We start from the raw sequence: 26,307 nt of genomic DNA, 5'->3' as shown, positions 1-26,307 counted from the left end.
TTCTCCCGAACCTGGGAGCAGCCCACCACTGCCCCTGTCTGAAACTAAGAGTGTCCACCTACTGTGCTGCAGACATACTGGGAAATCTCCAAGAATTCCCAGCTAACCACATCAATAGTTATGGTGGCTGGAAGAGTTGCAGAGCCAGCCTCCCTAAACACGTCCAGATTGAAAAAAAAAAAAAAAGATGCCACAGAAAGAAAGATTCAGAAAGGCCAGATCCAGCAAGCATACCATGCGTGGGTGTCTTTTCTCTTCTCCGCACCCCTGTCACTCTACCTCTTTCGTATTCAGAACTCATGGGATGATCCTCGCCTTCAATTAACGTGTAATACTTTCCACTTTCTTGTTCCAGGAAGTAGCTTGGAGATTCAGAACCTTTCATGGCAGACTTCCCAATCCCGTATTTGCTGATTTCATCACATGACACAAGGCCAATGTCATCCCTGAGAAGAAACGAGAGAAAGGGCAAGAATGGCAAGTAGAATTCTAGCTGCTGTTATTATACGAATAATCAAATATACATTCTCTTTGCTATATTTCTCTGGTAAAATACGCAACAAAAGCAACTTTGGTTTTAAATCAAAATGTTGCTGTCAGGCCTGCAGTCATATCCCTTTTGGGATCTTTGGCCTGCCACACTCTCTTTTATTTTCCTATGCTGTTTCATTAGTGTAGTAATTGGGAGGGGGAATAGGAAGGAGTAGAGTTGTGGAATGTGTTGTTGTCATTCCTTTCTAGAAGCCCAAGGTCATCTTTTGTCTCCGCACCTCTGCACCTGACCGGAACCGGCTGGGTGGAGATGCCAGCGTGGCCGAAGAAGGTTGGACCATGTGATGGATTTATGGGCATGGGGATAAGATCACGAACTTTCAACTGGGTGGAATCCCAGGAAGCTTTTAGATTTGGGATTCCACAGATGTGCCAACATGTCTGTCTTATTAAATTGGAACTTTAAGGATAGCTCTGCCTTGGACCCTGATTTAATTCTGCATGATATTTGGAACGCTGACAGTTGCTGGGTTAACTTCTCCAACCACATACACATTTTTGCCCAATATTTTCATGCTTCTACACATGTCCACCACATATGATAATAGGATCCCGGTGTCTGATGGCATTTCCAACACTTAGTTGATTTTGCGCAAAATTGGAAAATGGAAAAAAAATCCGTTCAGAGAGAGCTTTCCCCAGCAGCTTCAGCTCAGCCAGAGGTTGTCATGAATTGACCATGTTTAAGGGAGTATAGTCTTACTACTATTAATTACATTTAATTTGTTGGTCAAATTGTCCTCCCACTTTATTACTGCAAACAATTCCAGAGCAGGATTAATTACAAACAACTTATATCCTGTTAAAACCAGCACGACATTCACAATCAGTTGTAAAAAAAAAAAAACCTCCTCGTAAAAATGCTACAAAACAACTTCAAAGCAGCCTCTAAAAATTCTAGATGGAAAACGCATGGCAGCATCAGGTTAAAGTGAAACCTACTGCTGCTATAATTTTAAAACGCTTCCTGAATCAATAGATATCAAAGTGGGATTCAATCATTAAAACAATACTGAAAATGGAACAAAAGGAAAAAAAACACCTTTAAAATCCACACAGGTCAAAAATTCACACGCACTGTCTTTTGCTAAGAGTAACACTTCGGAGGAACCCAGATTACTAATGAAGTTAGCTGTGAGTAAAGGAAGGAAAAACTTGGTCCAGAATAATGCAACAATTTGAGTTTAAAAAGCAACCCTGGATTAAACAGTTCGTCTAGACTACTGTCTCTCACACTTGGTCACTTGACGACAGATGGACTTCAATTTCCAGAATGTTGACTGGGGAGTGCTGGAGAATACTGGGAGTTGAAGTCCACACATCTTCAAGGAACTAAGGTTGTTGGGGGCAATATGCAGACTCTGTAAACTGCTGAGCGAGGGTGTAAAGCATTGTGAAGCGGTATTGTTGTGGCCCATTGGCCGCTGGTCCCTCCAGCAGCCGAATCAGAGGACGCCGATGAGGTGTGGGAGTCAGGGACAGCATCAAGGCAACCTGAGAGCTCCGAAGGAGAAGAGGGAGTGGAGCTGTCAGAGACAGAGACAGAGGTGGTCCTGTCCGTCAGCCCTCAGATGGAGAGTCAACAGCCCCCAGGTCTGGAGTGGCTGATGAGGAAGAGGAGGAACAGCTGTGTCCAATGCCTGACGTGCAGATGCGCAGAAGGCAGAGGAGAGGAGAGCAGTGGAAATCTATAAGCCAGTCCTTGGGAAGAAAGAGCCATCGCTTCTAGCGAGGCCCCATCCTAGTTCTGGGGATAAAAGGCAGGGAGCGGAGATGAATAGATGTGACAGACAACTATTCATCTCCCGGCTGGGCGGACTTGTTAGCCTGCGTTGAGAGAGAAACTTTTTACGGGCACTCCTAATTAAAGGAAACTCTGAGTTTACTTCAGAGGGTTTGTTGTGTTTGGGGAGCTGGGTCAGAACAGGTATATAAGTCTAAGTGCTACTGCTCTTCTTCTAAACATCCAGGGTCATCACCAGCCCTAGGCAAGCATACCTGGCGCCATAAAGTCCTGACACGGGGGAGAAGATGAATACGTCTTGCAGCGTCGAGTTGTCCATTTTGGAGTTCATACCCATTGTGCTGTTTGGCGTGGTGAAACTGCTCGTTGGGCTTGTTGGAATCACAGGCTGAAAAGGGGGTGGGAGCAGAAAGAGAGAAAAAGAGAAAACTACATAAACTACCTGTCTGTAGCATCTCCCACATTATTTCACTGCAACAAACTTAACGCATTGTCCCAAAGTTGGCATGAGAAAAACTCTCACCTTCTGGATAGATAATAGAAAAAAAAGGTCTCTCCAAGAAATATTCCATTTGACTATTTATTAACTGGAAGCCCTTAGTTATTTAGAAGAGACCGCTGTAATAGAAGCAAATTATTATTTTTTCCTCCGGAGAATAATTATTTATGCAACATGAGCACCCATACACATCTATGCGCAGAGACTTTAATCATGGGAAGCAGGAGTTGGCTTGTGGCTCTAACACACTGTGACTCAAGAAGATGGACCATTAGTAGAAATCATCTCTACTTCATACAATAATCGGAAATTGGAACTCGGTGCCTAAAGGGGATTGGTCACATTGAAGCTTAGGCAGAGATGCATAAACACCGTGCGTTAATTTTGAAAGGGACTTTTGAACGAACTCAAACAGCTCTTTCTTTAAGATATTAAAAGCAGGGACACTTTGGGAAGAGGATGTGGCTTGAACGTATTGCAATCGCCCTTCATAAGAATTACTATTAAAGTTTCTTACAAATTAATCTGTGAAACATTTCTAACTTTTTTTCTAAGTTTTCAGTTTCATAATTCCACCATCTTTTTTTTTTCTTTGAAATATAATTAATAGCAGAAATGGGCAGGAGAAACTCACTTCTGGGTAAGACCACACGTGGAATAATGCATTTAGCTTTGGTCGCCACAATGTAAAAAAGATGTGGAGACTCTAGAAAGAGTGCAGAGAAGAACAATAAAAATGATTAGGGGACTGGAGGCTAAAACATACAAAGAACGGTTGCAGGAACTGGGCATGTCTAGTTTAATGAAAAGAAGGACTAAGGGAGACATGATAGCAGTGTTCCAATATCTCAGGGGTTGCCCCAAAGAAGAGGGAGTCAAGCTATTCTCCAAAGCACCTGAAGGCAGGACAAGAAGCAATGGTGGAAACTAATCAAGGAGAGAAGCAACTTAGAACTGAGGAGAAATTTCCTGATAGTTAAAATAATTAATCAGTGGAACAACTTGCCTCCAGAAGTTGTGAATGCTCCAACATTGTACTCAAATCAAATCAAACCTTTATTGTCACATGTGTACAATGCAGTGATGGGTTTCTATTTTTTTTACTACCAGTTCATTTGTGCACACTCATGCACTTGCGATGCATGCGCAGAAGCATCAGGGTGGGTGGGCGGAGCCTCCTGCCCCGCCACTACCATTTCGCCCGATCCGGGCCAAACCAGGAGCAACTCACCTCTGGTACAACGTACAAACATGTGTACAATGAAACGGAATAATTTTTTAAGGTGCACTGTTTCCTGCCTGAGCAGAGAGTTGGATTAAAAGATCTCTAGGGTCCCTTCCAGCTTTGTTATTCTGTTATTTTACTGGATATTTTGTGACTGTTCTCTGTTCTCTAATATTTTGCCCTTCTCGTCCCCTTTCACGAAACAGAGTTAAAAGGGGGCCAAAGTAACCGCCTTTAATTTTAGGGATGTGTGCATAGGTTTTAATAGTGAGCATTTCAAGAAACTAATGACTATGCCTTTATAAATATATCTGTAGCCAACAGGGCTTAATTTGGAAATTTATTCCTGCCACACCACATATTCAAGCATAAGTTTTGGATTTGGAAAAGCGTTGCTTTTCTGCTTACCCAAAATCAAAGTTAGGCACTAATTGTCCATGAAATAGCCCTTTCCATAAATATTCATAAACACTGTGGAATAATTCTTTAGGAGTATTTCTGTCTGAAGTCTGCTCAGCAATAGCAGTAAGGTGATGAGAGTATGGGGAGGGGGGGAAAGCCCTCAGAACTTATTTTGGAACCAAAGCACTACTAAAATTCTATGAAAAGAGATTTAGTCAAGAATCTATTTTGGTCCTGTGGCATGAAATCAGCTCACTCTCACTTCTCATTGGCTGGTCCCTCCAAAGGTGAAGGCTGCAACCTTAAGATAAAGGTTATTATTTTTTTCTAATTAAAATTGGATGACATCAGTCAACAAAAACAACTTTGCTGTCAGAGGGTAATGACTCTTTGCTCTTAAAGGCAAGGTAAAGGTTCCCCTCGCACATATTTGCTAGTCGTTCCCAACTCTAGGGGGTGGTACTCATCTCCGTTTCAAAGCCAAAGAGCCAGCGCTATCTGAAGACGTCTCCGTGGTCATGTGGCCGGCATGACTAAACGCCAAAGGCGCACAGAACACTGTTATCTTCCCATCAAAGGTGGCTCCTATTTTCCTACTTGCATTTTTAATGCGCTTTTGAACTGCTAGGTTACCAGAAGCTGGTTCAAGTAACGGGAGCTCACTCCGTTACGGGGCGCTAGGGATTTGAACTGCTAAGCTGCAGATCTTTCTAATCGACAAGCTCAGTGTCTTAGCCACTTAGTCTTTGCTCTTATGGGTGCATTAAGACCAGCCAAAGAACCAGTGGGAAATGCTGGGAGAGATACAGGAGAGATAAACTTTTATCAAGATGGCTTTACTAAGTCTCCAGCCCAGCCCCCACCCGCCATGTAGGGCTGTGTGGCTCATAATTAAAACATCACTAGCTACAAATGAAAATGGCCATTGAGAAGATAGAGTGGAGATATTGAAAAGGTCAACGCGAGAAGCAAAGGATGGGAATGACAAGGAAAGAGATTTATTTAACATAGATGCCAGAAAGGCTAAATCTGTCAGAGATGCTGGAATGGTGTCATTGCATCACAGAGTTTTGCAATGCCAAGGAGAGTCAAACTTTCTCAATCTTGGCAACTTTAAGAGCCTGTGGACTTCAAAACCCAGCATTCCGCATGCTGGCTAGAGAATTCTGGGAGTTGAAGTCCACGGGCCTTAAAGTTGTTAAGGATGAGAAACTGGACTAAAGGGGTTTAAACAGATTAACAGGGTCGGAAGGGACCTTGTAAGTCATCTAGTCCAACCCCCCCCACTCAAGCAGGAGACCCTACACCATTTCCGACAGATGGCAGTCCAGTCTCTTCTTGTGAGTCCAGTCTCTTCTTGTGAGAGCTTCATCATTCCTCTAATGATGAAGCTCTCACAACTTCTGAAGGGAAGCTGTTCCATTGGTTGATGGCTCTCACTGTTCTCCTTATTTCCAGGTTGAATCTCTCCTTCCTTGTTCAGTTTCCATCCATTATTCCTTGTCTGGACTTTGGGTGATTTGGAAAATAGCTTTTCTCCCCTGGTGTTTTTCTTCACTAGAAGCCACTAGGGTTTATTAGGGTCTCTAACATCCCTTTCGACCGCAAATGCGGAATAAAACTGATTATAAGCATACTTTTGAGATGTTTGTTCAATTTCATTTTTATTATTAGGTATCTCTTTGATTCATGGATTCCATGGGGGTACTTTTATCCATATCTTGCAAAGGGAGAGGTCAAAGGAATTCTAAGGTATCAGGTGCTATCCTTGCCTTAGGCGCAAAAACTGTCTTCAGGCTGTTGTCTTTGGCTTAAAGTGTGACCGGAGCTGCCGTCTTTCTGTAAATCTTGGTGGGAGGGGATGGAGTGCTGGCTTTGTTTCAGTAGGTGGAATGATTGGTTGTATGGTTGTATCATGTTTGGTAGATTGGTGCTGATTGGTGCTGGCTGTGTGTGCATTGTTGTTTTGTATTGTAACGGCCTGGGTGGTGCTTGGGGTTCGTTTGTTGACTAGGGCTGGTTTCCAGATGTTTGGTAGGCAGGAGGTATCGTCACATTTATTCATGTTGTGGGGGTGTTTCTCTATTTCGATGGCTTCCATAATTATTCTCTTGTTGAAGTGTTCTGTTTTGGAGATTAACCTGGTTCCTTCAAAATTGATTTCATGTCCTGTAGCTTTAAGGTGCTGGAAAAGGGAGGATGTTTTTTTCTTTTTTTCTTGTGTTCTGTGATGTGTGCATTTATTCTCCTGTTTGTTTGTCCTATATATGTTGCAGGGCAGATTTTGCATGGTATTTCGTAGACTCCTTGGTTTTCTGGCTGGATTTTGTCTTTGGGGTTTCTTAAGATGTTGGCTATTTTTTGGTCAGTGTTGAAGGCTGTCTTGATATTATGCTTGTGGAGAATTTTGCTGATTTTATCTGTGGTGCCTTTGATGTAAGGGAGGAGGGCGATGCCATTGTCCTGTTCTGTGTTTTGGTTTTTTGGGGGAGTCTCCTTTTGGATTAGGTTGGTGATTGCTTTTCTTTGGAATCTGTTGGAGATTAATACATTTGTGAGTTTGTGTAATTCAGTTTTCAGGTGGTCTTTGTCGGCTAGCGTTTGGTTCTGGAGATGAGGGTCTTGGCTACAGAGTTGATCTGTGCAGGGTGGTGATGGGATTGGGCATTTAAGTAGCGGTTGGTGTGTGTTTTTTTCTGGTAGATGGTGTGTCCTAGGGAGCCATTGGGTTTTTTGTAGATTAGGACATCCAGAAAGGGAAGTTGGTTGTTTGCTTCTATTTCCATGGTGAATTGTATTTTGGGGTGTAGGCTGTTGAGATGTGTGAGGAAGTTGTCCAGTTTTTCTTTCCCGTGTGGCCAAATCACGAAAGTGTCATCAACATATCTAAGCCAGAGTTTGAGTTCAGATTTATCTAAGGCATTGGTTTCAAAATGTTCCATGTATAAGTTTGCAATGACAGGTGAGAGGGGTGATCCCATGGGTGCTCCTTCTATCTGTTTGTATCTTTCTCCATTATGGATGAAGTATGTGTTGGTTAGGCAGTGGTTGGTCAGGTCCAGGATGTGTTTAGGGGGGTTGTGTTTGTTCTGGACATAAGGTGTGTGTGGATAAACATTCCTCTGAAAGACTGTTTACTAAGCTGACTGTGAATGAAAGGAATTCACAGTTGTGTAAATAAAAAAAGGTTTTGCAGTGACTAAGACTTTGCTTCTTGCTTTCTAAGGAAGCCTGGGTCAGAACAGGGGAAGTTCTCTTTGACCTAAAACTCTCCATAGGCCCTCTCCTCTTGGGTTGCTATCATGTGGGATACAAATGGGGAACTGCATCAAATCCTAACTCCCCAAAAACACACACATAAGGCAAAGAGTTTTACATCCTTCTATTTACGAGTATATAAACCATGTTTATTCAGTGGCAACTGCTCAAGCAATCCTTAAATCAATTCCACCACATGCCCAGTCAGGTGCGTTCTCGAAAGGCAAGAACTGATGATGAGTGACAAGCCAGTTCATGCAAGGAGAAAATATTTCTCACTCTGAGAAATCTAAATATATTCTCCCCCACTCACCCAGCGATCACTGTTCTGTTGTCATCACAATCAGTCATTTGGCAGAGAGAGTGCTCTATCGTAGACTCACTACAAAAATAGCTTGGAGTGGGTCGGTTGGCAATGGAAGGTTGAACATTCTTCCCAGAATACTTGATCGCAGAACAGGAGGTCACTTCTCAGTTTTGTTTTAAGCAGAGATGTACCAAAAATGGCAACCTCAAACCCGCCCAATCATTTGATTGTGTTGTGGCCCGCCAACAGCTCGCAAAGCTGGCAGCAGATTCAGACAGTGAGGAGGTTGGGAAGGCACATGGGCCAGTCCTGGAGTCTAGAGAAAGCTCTGATGAAGACTCTGTGTTGGAGGCAGAGATGGGGCCAGGGCCATCTGACAGTTTTCAGCTGCCTTCGGAGTTGGAGATCAGTGGGGCAGAAGAACAGCTGAAGCCTGTTCCCGATGTGCGCATGAGCAGAGTTGCTAGATGAAGGGAACAACTAAAGAAGAAGGGTTGACTTGGGACTAAGGCCACAGGTGGATGATGAATGGCCCCTCCCAGAGGAAATAAAAGAGGAGTGAAGGAGGAGTGGAGTTTGCAGGAGACAATTAGTTCGCTTAATTGGTTTGTAACTCTCTGAGACTCCTTGCCAAGTTCTGCAGATATCAACCTGGCAGCTCTCCAAGCCAGAGAAGGTCTGTGACTGAAAATCCTCCCTTGAAAGACTTTGCTGGATGTGAATAAGCAGAATTCACAGTAAATTAATAAAAGGGGGTTTTGTTGGGACAAGGAATTTGCTTCATGCTCATGGGAAGCCTCAGTCAGAACAGATTATCTGGAATGTGTTGGGAAACTGCCAGCTAAGCTGGAGGGAGGAGTTTAGTGGGGACCCAGTTTGGAATCGTTGCACACCATAAGGGTTCATAAATGACCTCTCTAAGATGCACAAAGCCTTATCTGGTCATTCCCTGGAGATGGCAAGCAGTCTGGAAAGACACTTGTAACTTAGGTAGAAGACAATAACATGTGTTAAATAGCCAACGTAACTATTTAAAAGTGGTTGTGGCTACTTTGGTCTGATGTACTGGCTATTTCGTGGCTTTCCCAAATACGCCCAGGGCATTTGATGTATGAAATATGGTTTAGAAATTCAGAAGTTGTGGGAGCTTCATCCCTGGAAGCTTTCAAGAAGAGACTGGACTGCTATCTGGCAGAAATGGTGTAGAGTCTGCTTGGGTGGGGAGTTGGACTAGATGATCTACAAAGGTCCTTTCTAACTATGTCAGTCTGTTCTGGAGGCAATGTTGAGTCTTGGAAACGTGTACTGTACGCACAGTGTCATTTATAGCATTGTGCAAAGGGTGGCAAATATTAGGTGATCTTTCTCTAAAGTCACGGTTGAGTAACAAAAGACACATAGGTGGGATCAGAGGGCTGTATTTAATGTTCTTATTACATTCCATGCGGTGGGGGGAGAAGCTCAAAGTCTCAAGTTACAATTCTGTCTTTATCAAATCACAGAGAGTTTTCCTTTTCCAAATCCTTCTGAATGCAGTAGCAACCTAACAGCCACAATAGTCACCTGCAATGCGTGGCAGCTTTGATTGTTTTTTTTTTTATACTGACAGATAAATAATATTCGCCTTTAAACTCATAATCTTTTGGCCTCCAAACCTGAAAAATAAAGCAGGCTGGGAAATCCAAGAGGGATTTAAAATTTTCTCCCGGAAAAGAATGGCTGGAAAGAAAGGGGAGGGAGAAGCCGCTGTGATATGATGGAAAAGAAGAATAATATGGTTTGATAGTATTGATTTTGTAAGAGAGAGAAAGAGAGAGACTTGAATGAGCTGCAATTGGCTAAGGGCAGCTGGGAGAAAATGCAGGGCTTGTAATTGTATTCTTCCTCCATTTGGAATCCCAGTAATAAAAAAAAAGATATGAAAAGAACGTCATTAGATTTATGCCTTCTTCTCTCCATGGGGCGATTAACAGAAAACCTATTGCGCTCAATTTCTAGGTCATTGCCAGAGCTGGTAGAACCAGCTGTTAAGTGTGGGAGGAAGACTCTTCCACCTTAAAATCTCATTGCAGCCATTTGGGGCTCAAGGCCAGTGATGGGATTCACTTTTTTTTACTACTGGGTCTATGGGCGTGGTTGGTGGGCGTGGCGTGGCTTGGTGGCTGTGGCTTGATGGGCATAGCAGGGGAAGGATACTGCAAAATCCCCATTCCCTCCCCACTCCAGGGGAAGGATACTGCAAAATCTCCATTCCCTCCCCACTCCAGGGGAAGGATACTGCGAAATCTCCATTCCCTCCCCACTCCAGGGGAAGGATACTGCAAAGTCCCCATTCCCTCTCCACTCCAGGGGAAGGATACTGCAAAATCTCCATTCCCTCCCCACTATAGGGAAAGGATACTGCAAAATCCCCATTCCCTCCCCACTCCAGGGGAAGGATACTGCAAAATCTCCATTCCCTCCCCACTCCAGGGGAAGGATACTGCGAAATCTCCATTCCCCCTCCAATCCAGGGGAAAGATACTGCAAAATCTCCATTCCCTCCCCACTCCAGGGGAAGGATACTGCAAAATCCTTGTTCCCTCCCCACTGCAGGGGAAGGATACTGCAAAATCTCCATTCCCTCCCCACTCCAGGGGAAGGATACTGCAAAGTCCCCATTTTCTCCCGATCAACTGGGACTTGGGAGGCAGAGAGTAGATGGGGCCAGTGAGAGGTGGTATTTACCGGTTCTCCAAACTACTCAAAATTTCCGCTACTGGTTCTCTAGAACTGGTCAGAACCTGCTGAATGCCACCTCTGCTCAAGACCTATGCCCATCTGCACCCAAAGGAACATAGCTTTGGAGCAAAATGTAGGAGGGCATTAATAATCCCTTCCACGCAGGGGTGGGTTCCTGCCAGTTCTAACTTCTTCTATAGAAGAGGTTCCACAAATCTACAGTGCCGTTTAGAACCGGTTCCAGCTCCCTCCCCCAGCCCATCTGCACATCATCAAGATGAAGAGCGAGAGGAGGAATTCTGGGAGTTGAAGTCCACAAGTCTTAAAGCTGTCAAGTTTGAACACCCCTGGTTTTTTCTCTCTCTAAAGGATTAGGGATGCAAGGGTCTTGTAATTTGACAGCTTTAAGACTTGCACACTTCAATGCCAGAGTTCCTGAGCCAACATGACTGGAGGAGGAATTCTGGGAGTTGAAGTCCACAAGTCTTAAAGCTGTCAAGTTTGAACATCCCTGGGTTTTTTTTTTCTAAAGGGTTAGGGATGCAAGGGTCTTGTAACTTGACAGCTTTAAGACTTGTGTGGTTCAAATGCCAGAGTTTCTGAGCCAAAATTTTGGCTGCTAAGCAAGAGCGTTGTTAAGTGAGTTTCACCACATTTTACAAGTTGGCCACACCCACCCAGTCACACGGCCGGCAAGCCACTCCCACCCGGTCACATGGCCAGCAAGCCACTCCCACAAAGCAGGCCACACCTACAGAAGAGGTTCTAAAAAAAATTGAAACCCACCTCTGCTTCCAAGGTACCTCGTAACACAGGGGTTCCTAAACCGGATGACGTTGAGGTGCTGCCACCTAGGGGAGGGCTAATTTGTTCATTTATGAGCCTTACAACTATGCTAATTATCACGAAAGAGTGGTGGTTAGCCCAAAGCTTTAGACACTGAACCATAAGCGAACTAAAGAGGCTGCGTTTATACCCTAACTAAAGTTAATGCTCAGCAATGTCAATGCTGTATGGATACTTCTGCTAGATCTTTACCTTGTCAAATGTACTGTGTGAACAGCAACAACATGCTTGGTGTTAGATACCTCAAATGTAGAGAAAAGTAAAGACCTACACTTAGGCATGAAAAGCTTTCTTCATCCCTGAAAGCTTTCAAGAAGAGATTGGATTGCCATTTGTCAGAAATGGCGTAGGGTCTCCTGCTTGAGCGGGGGTTGGACTAGATGACCTACAAGGTCCCTTCCAACTCTGTTAAGCTGATCCAATCTGAACTGAAGTTGTGGAAATGTGGAAGCTACATTACGATGCACCTAAACTTTAAAGAAACAAAAATCTTGCCAAGCATATTTACTGGGTACCTGTGAATATCTTGGAAACTTTCTGGCTGTTAGCACAGTGAAGTAGCTTAGGAATGATGAAGCACAAATCAGAGTACTAGCTCTATCTTTGTCTATGGAGATTCTCAGTCATCCAGGTCATGGTTGTCCCAAAGATGCTTTTTCAAAAGGCAAGTGGGCTTTCTTTGTTTTTCCCTGAAGATGTTTTGCTTCTCATCGAAGAAGCTTCTTCAGTTCTATAGACCCCTTATTGACCCTCCCCCCAGAACTGAAGAAACTTCTTGGATGAGAAGCAAAACATCTTCAAAGCAAAAAACAACAAGAAAGTCCAATTGCCTTTTGAAAAAGCACCTTTGGGATGACTCAATGTGTAGTGTTGTGTTGCATTGTATTCTATTGTATTACGTTGCATTGCATTGTATTGTATTACATTGCATTGCATTGTATTGTATTGCATTGCATTTATCCTATTGTACTCTGCTCTCTATTCCAGTGAAGTTTCTTGGATGAGAAGCTAAACAAAGTCTAGTTGCCTTTTGAAAAAGTACCTTTGTGTTGTGTTTCATTGCATTGAATTACATTTATTGTATTGTACTCTGCTCTATTCTACTCTAAGCTGAAGAAGCTTCTTGGAAGAGAAGTGAAACATCTTCAAAGAAAAATAAAGGCCGCTGGGCCTTTTGAATAAGCACCTGGACCTGGATGAATGAGAAGCACCATAGATAATAGATTTAGTCATTTGACCATATCAAAAATATAAAACTAATACAAATCGCAAAGAGATTCAAAGAAAACAATAGAACAACTTCGCAGTAAATCCTCCCCCCTACCGTTAACCCCAGTCTGATCTAAATCATCCTAACTCTCCCATCGTTGCTTCTTGTTAACGAGGATTGCTGATGGCGGAAAACAAGAGTCGGTGATGCATTTTTCAGTTCACTAAACAAAGGCACCGTCCAAGGTCATCTTACCTGGAGAGCGAGGGGTTTCCACCTGACATTCTTGAGAAGTGCCGGAGCGGAAACGAGAGTATTCTGAGGTCGCTTCTTCAACGTTAGGATCACGCCGTTTGGGTCTTCACGCAACGCATTGACCAAATTCTTCAGCTGCCAGCCAACCTGAAGAGAGAGAATCCCGTCATTGAATTTTTTGAAAGGTCATTTATTAGCTTCCTGTAATCAAGGCTGCTTTTATGTTAATACTAGCTTGTTACCCATGCTTCGCTATGAAACCATGTGATCAGGCCAGCCTGCAGGCCGGATGAGTCACGCGCTGGCCACGCCCATATAAGGTAAGTGGTAGTTGGAACAGAGTTCCTTTCAGGTGGGGAGGGGGAGTAGACTCCTTAGCACCGACACATGTTAATATAATACTTATAAGAAATACTGATGATATGATGGTCATTTCAGAAAAGCCAACTTGACGTCACTCATGTTGGGGGTGCCTGTGGTGGTCGATTGGTCTGCCAGAAAAAACAGAGCTCGGGAGGGCTCTGAATGGTCTCCTCAGCTCCACTTTTTGCTGGCTCGGGAGGGCTGTGCATGTTCTCCTGAGCTCCATTTTTTGCTGGCAAAGGTTTGCAGGAGGCCGTTGCAGCCGAAAACAGAGCTCGGGAGAGCTCTTCGCGGCCCTACTGAACTCCATTTTCACTGGCAGAGGCACTATGGGCTGGTCCTTCAGTGTTTCCAAGGTGGCCCCGTGAGTCAGATCTAAGCACCCAGCAGGCTGAATACGGCCCGCTAGCCTTGAGTTTGACACCCCTGCATTACAAAGTGATTGTTGCAGAATTGACAGATTGGATTGATTGCAAATATCCAGATGGCCACCAGATGGGAGTACAGGATTAGAGTTCTGTGTATGTCTTTGCTGCCACTTGGTGGTCATTTGTAGGAGTGCAGGATGTGTGCTCATGTGTTATGCAGGTAAGCCATGATGGGAATCCCCCTATTAAAGCAGCTCCTCCTTTTAGCCAGCCTGGCTGTTTTAACACTTGCGTTAATGTCGGTCAAGCAAATCCTTAAAGCAGCCACAGTTTTATTTTAGATTTGAAATAAGAAGCCTGGAGGAAGCGAAAAAAGGAGGCCCAACTTCTTTTAAATACTTTTACACAACTGTAATATAGATCTCGTAGATCACTCTCGGCAAGAGTTGTGTAGCACTTTATTTCTTTGTCTTTAAGAGAAAAAGGTAACGTTTGCTTATTTTAATTTTTAAACAGGGAGATAGTGCGATAAACAATATGTTGCACTACCATTACTTTTTAAAAAAAACAGAGACAGTGATGTACGGTTCTAATTTTTATATCCTCTAACAAACTGAATTATTGCTTTTAATTATCTTTTCTACTGAAGGATCACTCTATTTCTTCACTGGAGGCTTTCTAAAGAGCAGCTTCAGAATAATTACTAAATGAATCCCGGCTGCTGTAATAGGATCTGTTAATTTGGGGGGGTGGGAGATGGTAGGGGAGAAATTGGAAGGGGGAGGTTGGCGAAGGGGAGCTTGCATAGCGGAGAATAATATTGGTGGAATTTCTTCAAGGTGTTTAATTAAAGATAAAACATCATTTATTTCAGCTATGGAAAAGTCCACAGGGTTTGGGGGAGGGGGGGGGGAGGGAAACGGAATTTATTAAGTTATTGCAAGTAATAACACTGTTTGCAAACAAAGCTCCGGTAAGCCATGCAAAGGACGCATTTCTCTGGCTTGAAACTTAGAGGTGTTCTAAGTGTGTTTTTCCCCCCTTTACTTTCTCATATGGAGGACTTTTTAAGTTTACAGTCCTAGGGAAAGCTGTCCTTTGTTTGAATGAATAAACACCCCACCTCCCTGGAAAACACGATGTTTTGCTGGAAGTTAAAACCCACCTCTCTCCTAGAAAATGAAATGTTTTAGAAAGTATTAAAGGGCACAATATTTCCTCTAAAAGCGAGGCAGAAACTCAGTGCCCCCCTCCCTTTGTCAATGGGCTATTAAGGTCCGAGTCAGTCTATTCTACATAACAAAGATCTCCCCCTTCATCTAGCAAGCAGAGACCCACCACAAGGCACCTGGGAAAATGACATCAGCCAGCAAGGCATACAAGCTTGGGTCTCAGGACAGCCTACAGAGTTAGCTAAGAACCCCCCCCTCCCCCTGGGAGTCTGACAACCAATCAGAATGCATTTCTTACACAGGAACGGGGAGCTCTGGGTTGGGCCCCACTGAGGGCATAAAACCCAGGGACCCTCAGGTTCTCGGCCCTTTTTCTGTTCAGGAGCTCAAGCCCTGTGATCCTGTCCACCATTAAACCATCTTTCCAAGCAGTCTCCGTGTTTCCAATGTCTTTTTCTACCACTTGGAATGGAACCCCAGAAGGACGTTTCTTCCAACAGTTTAAACCAGGGGTGTCCAAACTTGGAAACTTTAAGACTTGTGGACTTCAACTCCCAGAATTCCCCAGCTGGGAGTTGAAGTCCACAAGTCTTAAAGTTCCCAAGTTTGGACACCCCTGGTTTAAACAATGTTTTGAAAGAGCCTTAAGCGAACAGTTGGAACATATAAATAAAACAAGCAAAAAAGAGCCTCCCCCCCCCTTTTACTATTGCACGGGGGCATTTATTAGAAGAACCACTAAAGACTTCAAGTGGTTGAGCGTGGGAAGACACGGGATGAAGGAAACAACAGCTTCTTAGCGTCCGGCCTCCAAGCCATCGTTTGCATTGGGCCTTCAGGCCTGCCACGTTTTTCTGCTGTGGGAAACTGGGAGTGGGGAGGGGGGATGAGATGGCGTATGGGAGATATATAGTCTAAATAACATTCCTTTCTCAGAGAGTCAAGGACGTCTTGCCCTGCAGCTGCGATGGTGTGACTGGGAGGCATCTCCAGTTGGGACGGTGCTTTGATTGGACCATGCGATGGACATGTGGGTGCTGGGCAGGGACTTGGGTCTGGGGAAAACCTGGAAGCTTTCCGATTCGGGTTTTCCCAGATGTGCCAATATGAACACCTCTAATAAAGTGGAACTTTGAGGAAACTCAAGAACTCGGAGTCTTCTTTCGTTGGGGGGTCTTCCTTGGAAGCCTGACTTCCAAATCCACTCTGGGATCCTGTCAAGCCAAACGCAGCCTTTCCACAATCATTCTCTTTTACAGGTCATCCTCGAACTGACGATCATGATTGAGCCCAAAGTTTCTGCTGCCAAGCAAGACCGTTGTTAAGTGAATGCCCCCCCCCCTGTTTTACAGCCTATCTTGCCACAGTTGACAAGCGAATCACTGCACTTTTTCAAATCAATAACACGGTTCTTAAATGAATCTGTCTTCCCCATGGACTTTGCTTCTCAGAAGGTTGCAAAAGGGGATCATGTGATCCCGGGATGCTGCAACCGTCATAAATATGAGTCAGTTGCCTACTGTCTGAATTTTGATCACCTGACCGTGGGGATGCTACAACTGTTGTAAGTGTGAGAATTGGTCATAGGTCATTGTTCTGACTCCCCCTCATGCCTGTGAATAAACCAGAAAACAGGCTTGGCTGTTTGCCACTGTTTAATTACTGAGATAACAAATCCTTTGGCTGAGGGCTCAGACAACTCACGTTCAATAGAGCAACCCAGATAATTCAAATGAAGCAACGCAGATAGTCCAAACAAACAGACACGGCTAGAATACACAGATAGATTTTCTTAACTACTAATTTGAACGGTTGTTTCCTGCAAATGTCCCCTCCCAACGCCTCACCTATAATCTCTCTTGGGAGGGGCCAATCCACAACCACCTGGGCTTAATCATCTTCTGTGAGTCTGCCTACGGAGTTGCTGCTTCCGTTTCTCAGCCCTTCTCAATCTAGCATCAGGGACAAACTGCCTTTGATCCTCCCCACTGCTTCATGCCTCAGGCGCCTCCTGGTGGCCAACCAGCCTCTCTGGTCCCTGATCTGAGTCTGAACCCTGCACAGGGTCCTCCACATTGTCCAGGGCAGACTCATATGGTTCCTCGCTGTCCGAGTCCATCAGCAGCTCAACCGGATCCTGCTGGGCCACAACAGGTCATGTTTATCAGTGCCGTTGTAACCTTGAACGGTCGCTAAATAAACTGTTGCAAGTAACTACCTGTAGTTACTTGCAAGGTTCAGCAGGAATACTACCACTCAGGACCAGCCCTAATTAGTATTTAGATAAGCTGCCATTATGTTTCCTCCCTCATTTTTCTGCTTAGCCAAGCATTCTTAGCCTTTCATGGAATTTCTTGGAATTTGAGATTATTTTTTTACCCGATCTCTATTTTCTCTCTCTGTATTTACACTCCTGATGCAAATCGTCTACATTACATGAGAAATTACAGCCGGCTAGGATCATTTTAGACTATTCGAGCATGTATCATGAACTCATTATTAGTAGATGAATGTTATATTGCTTGATCATAACAATATTGCCAATACTGAGAAAATAATCACCCTGGAGAACTTCAGGAAAGGAAGTTGTATCCCTGGCTTCCTATTTAATTCTTGTCAGTTTTAAATAAATCAATAATGACTAAGCTTTCTCTTAATCTCGTGGCATAGCAACTGCTACAGAAGCTAAACGACACTGGTGGATTCACACTTGGTGTTGAGTCAGAAGGTAGCTTGCTTACTTTGGATTTATCATGACGGATGAACTAAGCTAGGGGTGTCAAACTCGATTTCATTGAGGGCTGCATCAGGGTTGGGGTTGAACCTTGGGGGGGAGGTGTGTGTGTGGGAGGAGGGCATGGCCAGCTTCCTTTTTGCAACCTTCTGCCAGCTCCCTTTTTGCTGGCAAGGTACCGCGGGCCAGTCCTTCACTCTTTCCAGGCTAGCCCCATGGGTCAGATCTAAGTACCCTGCAGGCTGGATCCTGCCTTCGGGCCTTGAGTTTGACACCCCTGAACGAAGTCATTTGTAAAATCATGCCTTAAGGTGAGATGTAAAGAAGGCAAACATTGTCATGCATTGTGACCATCAAATTGAAAAGAAACCTTGGTTTAGCACGTGACCTACAACCCTAACATTGTTTAATACCGGTTCCCCATGTCAGTATTATCCAGGTAGTCTTCACTGGGGCAGAGGTGGGTTGCTACCAGTTTGCACAAGTTCGGGCGAACCGGTAGTGGAAATTGAGGCTGGGTCACCAAACTGGTAGGGACAGCAGGCTGGCCACGCCCCTGAATCAATTCCCTGGTCGCCCATGCCATTGCTGGCATGTTTTTAAACTCATCTTATAATGTTCTGTGCAAAGCGCACGTGAAGCAAACTGGCAGTAACATTGTCAGGAACCCATCCCTGCACTGGAGGTTTTCAAGAAGCGACTGGACGGCCATTTGTCTGGAGTGGGAGAAAGGGGGGACCTGGTCGTGCAAGTTGTGGCCTGGCACAGGCACACGTGTGTGCAAGCTGGTCTGCTTGCACAAGTCGAGCACATATGCCAGCCAGAGGCTCGTGTAGCCAGGTTCAGAACAGGCCATGGCCCAGTAGTGGGCCACGGCCTGGGGTTCGGGGATCCCTGGTATAGGATGTCCTGCTTGAGAAGGGGATTGGACTGGAAGACCTCCAAGATCCCTTCCAACCCCATTAATCTATGTTCTATCTCTATGGTCATTTTAGGAACTTCAAAAGTAGAGAAGAAGGCGCTAAAAATAGCCCAGCCATGCTGTACGTGCAGTGAGATTTTTTTTTAAAGGTTAAAGAAAGCTGCAGGAAATCCTTGTGTCTTTATCTTAAAAATAAAAATAAAAATAAAGCAAGTGCAATTCTTCCTTCCAGTCAGACAGATTTTTTTTTTTGGGGGGGAATCCTTAGAAAAGAAGACCAGATGGGGGTGAAAAATTGCGCTGTCCAAGAGATACAAGGAAGGAGGAGATGCATAGCCCTGTCCCCAGAGAAGTAAAGATGTAGTTTAAAACAGGGGAAAAGAAACAAAAACACAGATGCAAACAAAGCTTGCACTTTCTAAATGATTATTGACAAGAAACGGAATGGTCTGCAGTGCACAGTTTACATCCAGTCCTTTGGTGATGGATTTAACCTCATTTAGAATTGGATTTAGAAATATATTTTACCGGGGAGAAAATCATACTGGATTCTGACTTAAGTGAGCACAAAGTCCCACACAATTATCAATACTGACTTTGCTCGCATGTCCTGTTTCTTTCCTCCAGGCATAAACCCAATCATTTCCAAGACGATTTCTTTTTCACCTAGAAAATGATTCTGGCTATAAACGAATTTGGGGTTTTATTTCTAAATGATTTCCCTCTCATCTCTTGCCTTTAAGATAGGGTCCTGGAAGAAAAAAAATGAAAGTCTCATCCTCCTGACATTTAATCACAACCTGGAGAACCAGCTGCATTTTATGAAAAACCGGGGAGAAATGTGAAAAACCGAGAGCCTCGGCCAATTTCACGAAGCTCCTTCTTGTCGGAGAATGTTAAATAATTAATGCCCCCAAAGAAAAATGGCTCGAAGAGGAAGCCTTAATGAAGGAGTCATTAAAAACTAAAAATATATATAATTGAGGCCACCCGGTCCCAAGTGTCAGTAGACTGAAATGGAAAGCTCTTAAAATGTGATTGATGAGATTTGCTGAGTATTGTATTGGGGCAAAAAAATAGAAAGATGACATCATAATGGACTGGAATTCTTGACAGAGGATGGAAAATTGGAGACACCATGCATACCAGGGCTGCCTTCTAAAGGAGTCATTTCAATAGCCACCATCAAAGTTAAGACATGGTAGCACCGGGGGGGGGGGGCGTGAAAATCCAGTAGGTTCTGACAGGTTCTGGAGAACCGGTAGTGGAAATTTTGAGTAGTTTGGAAGACCAGCAAATACCACTTCTGGCTGGCCCCGCCCCCCATCTATTCTCTGCCTCCCAAGTACCAGCTGATTGGGAGGGAATGGGGATTTTGCAGTATCCTTCCCCTGCCACGCCCAACAAACCACGCCCACATAACCAGTAGTCAAAAAATTGGAATTTCACCACTGGGAAGCACCTTGATGTTACAAAGCTTCTTCATGAAAACAGAACTTAGATGATTCCTCAACACATAGTGGACTTAAAAGTCACATAGTTTCCTGTTATGGTCTGTTGGCCACCGGCCCCTCCAGCAACTGAATCAGAGGAGGAGGAGGAGGAGGAAGAAAAGCAGGCGTATATTTCCAGCCCGAACTAAAGATTTAAGAATTATTAAAGGAGCATCTGAGAATACAGATGGTTTCTAGTAGGGTGAGGGGTTTTGTGTGTGTTAAATCAGGATGTTCAGGTCCCTAAATTCAAAATTTCCAGATACATTTATGAAGCGATTGAAAATCTTTTATGGACTTTTGGCTGGAAAAAAAAAGAACTTGTGATTTATGGGGAAGATAATTAGAAAGGGTAGACTAAGAAAAGAAGGAAATACATCATGAACTTAGAGAATGTTTATTTGAAGCCTTTCCTTTTCTTTCCCTTCCCTTCCCTGCCTTTCCTTTCCTTCCTTTCCCTCCCCTTCCCTATTTTCTCCTTCCCCCCTTTCTCCTCTTTTTTCACTTACTACTTTGCTTTCCTTACTTTTCTGTTTCAAAGTCTGTATGGCTTCGACTTTTAAAATATTCTTTAATAAAAGTTTATGCAGTATATATAAATAAATCCAAACCGGCGATCTTTCAGCAGTTGTTATCACTCGTTACCTCTAACAGCTTATTTGCATCACTTTGACAATGTTACCATTATTAAGCTAAATAGTTGGTAACTATTTAAAGAAGCAAATTTCCATAACTGAAAGTTTGCTGCTGACAATGGCCTTTTGTTCACCTGGAATATGAAAAAGTGCTCTATTAATTCAGAAAGAATTCAGGGGATTTTATTTTTTCATCTGAAATTATGGCTTCCTAGAGCTGCGTGGTGGCCTAGTGGTGAAGATACGGGTGTCCCACTCAGAAGATTGAGGGTTTAATCCTAGGTAGCAGCAGATTTTTTAATCCACTGTTCAACAGAAGTTGCCTTCAGACGTTGTGGGAGCTTCATCACTGGAGGCTTTTAAGAAGAGATTGGATTGCCATTTGTCAGAAATGGTGCTTAGGCGGAGGTTTGGATTAGATGACCTACAAGGTCCCTTCCGACTCTGTTAATCTGTAATCTGTATATAAAGCAGATGCTGCTAATCTCAATTCCTATTGCACTCCTACTGGTTCTACTACAGTAGCTAATACAGAACATAATTACAGTATATTGCTGTGATTAATAACATTCATGTTGTGTTATCAGAAGAGGAAGAAATGTGTTGTTTGACTCATCAATACACAACCATGTCTGAATGTCTAGGACTGATTATTATTGGTAAGTGTACTACAGATTCATTGGAATAAACATTTGGAGTTAAGTTCAGATGTGGTGATTTGGACACTGGCCTGTGTAAAAATCTTCTCTGGTTGAAATCTTCAAGGAGTTCTCATTTGAAAAACAAAATGGTAAAAAATAATTTGATTTATCCAGGAAACGACAGTGAGCCTCTGGTTATCACCAAAGGTAGTGAAAGCTCTCTTTCAATGCCCAAGTATTCAGTCTTTCCGAGAAGCAAATTCAGTACTCAAATGGATTATCGGGGCAAACTTGGTATTTGGTGTTTGAATAGAAAAGCTTTGATTTTTCCACCAACTGTTTTTACCTGCAGAAACAAGCAGTTAAATAACCAATCAGAGGTTTTCCTGATTGAATGTTAAAGATGTTGGGTCAAAAGTAAATCAGGTAACAGATTTCGTTGTGGCGTGGCCAATATCCCCTTAAATCAGAGATCGGCAACCTGGAGCCACATGTGGCTCTTTCATCCCTTGCTGCGGCTCCCTATTGCTCAAAATATGTGTCACAACTGCCAATGTGCGACACCTGCTGGCATGCGATTTATTGAGCTTTTTGACCCCCGGTAGGTTCAGTGGCCACCGGTCTTTTCTTTTCTGTGGGAAAGGGATCCAAATGGCTCTTGGAATCTTTAAAGTTGCTGAACCCCTGCCTTAAATTGAATGGCTCAGGTATGAAGCAAGCTTTCTTTGAAAATCCGTTTCAACCAAAGCTGTATTTTCTAACTGTTGCTGGATTCAGCCTGTAATTAAATAGAATTTATACACATCCCTGTTGCGCGCACGGATGCAAGACAGATGAAGATTCCAAATAGGAACCAGGCGAGAATACCATGTCATCTAAAGATATAGTATATTGCCCCTATACAAAGAAGATTAAACTCGTCTTCTTGAGACGTCATTTTGGAGAAATGTCTCACCAACTTGGATAGATGTCTGCCGTACTCTGTCATGTAGAGTTGCATAACAACCACCTTCCTGATGGTGATTTGTATTACTCAGTATGAAGGCTACTGAAATGTGAGTGATTGTAGGAGACTTGTCCGTTTTATCTGGGGCGAAGACGTCCTTGGCCAACACCAAGGATATTATGTCCATGCAAACACAAATGCAGGAAGTCTCGCTGCTCCATCTCGTATTCTCAGCTGAATGAGGAACACAAGGGAAATGAATGGAGATTTGCTTCTAAATCTCAGTTTCTTTCATAATTAGAATGACACTGATGCTGTTCATTAGTTTGTTTTTCACTCATTGTGAAACTGCACGTGTTTCTCTGTAAGCCTTTCTTTGATTGTCACTCAGTTGGCTTTAAAGGGCAATTAGGAGGGGAAAAAGCGCTTGTTTTAGAGCAAAAAGGCTTACAACAATATATGATTTGCAAAGCTGTTTCCAAAGAGTGCATATTTCTTGTTCCTAATCTTGATAAGTTACAAAGGGGAAGGAGGGAGATGATGTAACCAGTTTATGAATGCACACCCCAAATCAACCCAGGCAAAAAATGTATTTGCTGATCCTTTTATATTTAAAAAAAAATAGTTTCTGAAATTCTGAAAAGAGAATATGGGGCCAAATGGAAGACCAGCATATTATGTGAGGGAGGTGGGCAGTCCCAAAATGTAATAGAAAGATAGATAGATAGATGATAGATAGATAGATAGATAGATAGATAGATAGATATAGATAGAGAGATAGATATAGATAGATAGATAAATGATATAGATAGATAGATAGATAGATAGATAGATAGATAGATAGAGATAGATAGATAGATAGATAGATAGATAGATAGAGATAGATAGATGAGAGATAGATAGATAGATAGATAGATAGATAGATAGATAGATAGATAGATAGATAGATAGATAGATAGAAAAATGATATAGATAGATGATAGTTAGAGAGATGGATAGATAGATAGATTAGATAGATAAATGATATAGATAGATAGATAGATAGATAGATAGATAGATAGATAGATAGATAGATGGATGGATAGATAGATAGATAAATAATATAGATAGATAGATAGAGATAGAGATACTGTAGATATAGATAGATAGATAGATAGATAGATGATGATAGATAGATAGATAGATAGATAGATAGATAGATAGATAATAGATGATATAGATAGATAGAGATACATAGATGATAAGATGATAGATGATAGAAGATAAGATGATAGATGATAGATTGATAGAGATAGATTGATAGATGATAAGATGATAGATAGATGATAGATTGATAGAGATAGATTGATAGATAGATGATATACATAGATAGATGATAGATAGATAGATAGATAGATAGATAGATAGATAGATAGATAGATAGATAAAGATAGATAGATTTATGTTCTTACATTATTGGCTTACCTTATGACAAAGGTAAACTGAGATTCCATGCACATGCATTACTCCAATTCAACATTGTCCTGATAAAGAATATGTTGAATTCAGTTTATCTCTGGGTTTGTCTCAAATCCTGCCTTTCAACCTCAGAAACCTTTTTTTAAAGCAAAGTGACATGCAAAACACACTGGATTAATGCAAAACAATCCAAATCGAAGAAAAGGCTACCCAGCCTAAAGCAATAAGAAGCAGCCCAAATTCAAATCCATAATAAAATATCTGGACAATAAAGCAATAAATAGAATAGTTAATATTCTGGTCATGTAGTCAGCATGACTATACGCCAAAGGCACATGTTACCTTCCCACGGAAGTGGTACCTATTTATCTCCTCGCATTTGCATCAGGGGTGGTATTCACTTACCTTCCCTACCAGTTTGCAAATGTGAGCGTGCTCGTGCATTCTCATATGCTTCGCTTGCATGTGCTACATCTTTACATGCACTCAGCCTTCTGCACATGCACTTTTGGCTAAAAAAGGGCCAAATGGGATGCCGTAGAGCTGGGGCAGGTGGGCGGGGCCACCTGAGATTTCCGCTACTGGTTCGGGTGAATTGGTCCAAACCAGTAGAATACCACCTCTGATTTGTATGCTTTCAAACTACTAGGTGGGCAGGAGCAAGGAACGGGAGCTCCCTCCATTGTGCGGTGCTTGGGTCTCGAACCTCGAACCTCCAACTGAGAAGCTCAGCACCTTTAACTGCTGACCCATCACCCCTATATGAACAATATACCAGTTATACCAACATAAAAGGGTCAGCATTGACCTTCTGGAAGCAGTGGAATAAGTGAACAGTGTCCAATCCAAGGTCTCCTTGGTCTCAGTGGAATGAACATAAGCATGGTGAAGTACATTTATCCTATCAGGATAAGAGATGAAACATTTCAACTTCTCTTATATAGGCATCTGTTCAAACCAATTCACAATGAAATGATACATAAAGATGTTAAATGCCATAGGTGGTAACAATAGCACTTAGACTTATATACCACTTCACAGTGCTTTGCAGCCCTCTCTAAGCAGTTTACAGAGTCAGCATCTCACCCATCACAATCTGGGTCCTCATTTGACCAACCTTGGAAGGATGGACGACTGAGTCAACCTGGAGTTGGTCAGGATTAAACTGCTGGCAATGGGCAGAGTTAGCCTGCAATACTGCATTCTAACCACTGGAAGGGAGGGAAGGCAGGCAGGCAGGCAGGACTTAGACTTATATACCACTTCACAGTGCTTTACAGCCCTCTCTAAGTGGTTTACAGAGTCAGCATTTTGCCCCAAACAATCTGGGTCCTCATTTTATCCACCTTGGAAGGATGGAAGGCTGAGTCAACCTTGAGCCTGGTGAGATTCAAACTGCCAAATTGCAGGCAACCAGTGATCAGCAGAAGCAGCCTGCAGCACAGCACTCTAACCACTGCGCCACCGAGGCTCACAGTATGTTAATCCTTCTCACTCCAAGGAGGCGATTAAAACAAATGATCAGGTAGCATTTTCTGAGACCTCTACTCACCACCGTTTGATGGTTGACCTGGATCACCTCATCCCCTGCGTGGATCTTCTTACATTGGTCTGCTGGAGACTGAGGGCAAAAGAAATTTGAAAACCAGTCAAAAAGAAATCTGAAAAACCGGTCATAAGTCATTTTGTTCAGTGCTTAACTTCAAACAGTCACTAAACGAACTGTTGTAAGCCGAGGACTGCCTGGGCTTCAATGGTCTGATCACAACCGCTACCACGCCACCTCTTTTAACAAATTTCTCTTATTAAAAAAAAATATGTATTTTATAGATGTGTCGTCTCTATATCCACCCTCCCCTCTTTTTACCCCCCTTAATAAAGTATTTTGTCTTCTGTAGCAAAAACCCTCAAAGGTATGTTGGAAGAAATAGCCAAGTCCAATTCCAAACTGGGAGAAAGGCACTGGAGACAAAATGGAGCCTGGAGGCTGATTGGAAAGATGGTTGAATGAGGAAGCAGAAGCACATGGGTTTGAGGTCCTGGACAGTTAACCCCATGGAGTTGAGTGTGAGGGGTTTTTATACCTTCTCTTGGGCTTTGCACTTGAGCTTCCTGTTCCTGTGCAAGAACATGTATTCTATTGGCTGTTGTCAGACTGCCCTGGGGACACGTAGGGGTTATGCAGGGGTCATAGCTGGCTCTATAGGCAAAGCATAAATCCTAGGTGTTTGTCTGAACTATGTTTGGTTGAAGTTTGGGCTGATGCAATGAAGTGACATTAGGCAATTCCTACTGAGGCTGAGGGCTAATCCTGCCTTTGTTCAGACCTTGATGCAGGGAGTTTCAAAATATCCTGCCTTGAAATGGATTTCTGCCTGCAGTATTTGCTTTGCCTACGAATAGAGGCGTCTATCTCTTTATCTCTTAAGTGCTGACATCTGCTCAGGGCTATTAAGAAAGTCGGGGGCTGTTTGAAATTAAGAAAACCATGTTTCTCTCTCTATTTGGAAAATATAATATTCTGCCTTTTTAATATTTCCCTAAAATATTTCATTC

The 26,307-nt window shown here is 43.0% G+C and overlaps 1 protein-coding gene across 6 annotated transcripts in view; it reads right to left on the bottom strand.

The window, feature by feature from the left end:
• Window positions 1–26,307, bottom strand: part of LOC309397768 (connector enhancer of kinase suppressor of ras 2-like) — a 341,564-nt gene that overhangs the window by 94,546 nt on the left and 220,711 nt on the right. For 5 of the 6 annotated variants that reach the window (XM_081964086.1, XM_081964087.1, XM_081964089.1 and 2 more), the window contains 4 exons: window positions 25,304–25,372; window positions 13,020–13,166; window positions 2,551–2,684; window positions 235–446 (listed from right to left, as the gene is read on the bottom strand). In XM_081964086.1, coding sequence (XP_081820212.1) covers window positions 235–446; window positions 2,551–2,684; window positions 13,020–13,166; window positions 25,304–25,372 — 562 coding nt within the window. The remainder of the gene's footprint in view (window positions 1–234; window positions 447–2,550; window positions 2,685–13,019; window positions 13,167–25,303; window positions 25,373–26,307) is intronic. The other variant, XM_081964088.1, reaches the window with a different exon arrangement.

Source organism: Natrix helvetica (genome assembly GCF_964273705.1).
Source record: "Natrix helvetica genome assembly, chromosome: 11".
In the NCBI taxonomy this organism is placed as follows: Eukaryota; Metazoa; Chordata; class Lepidosauria; order Squamata; family Natricidae; genus Natrix; species Natrix helvetica.
Note: the sequence above shows the minus strand (reverse complement) of the source record. Positions and strands in the feature narration are given on the sequence as shown.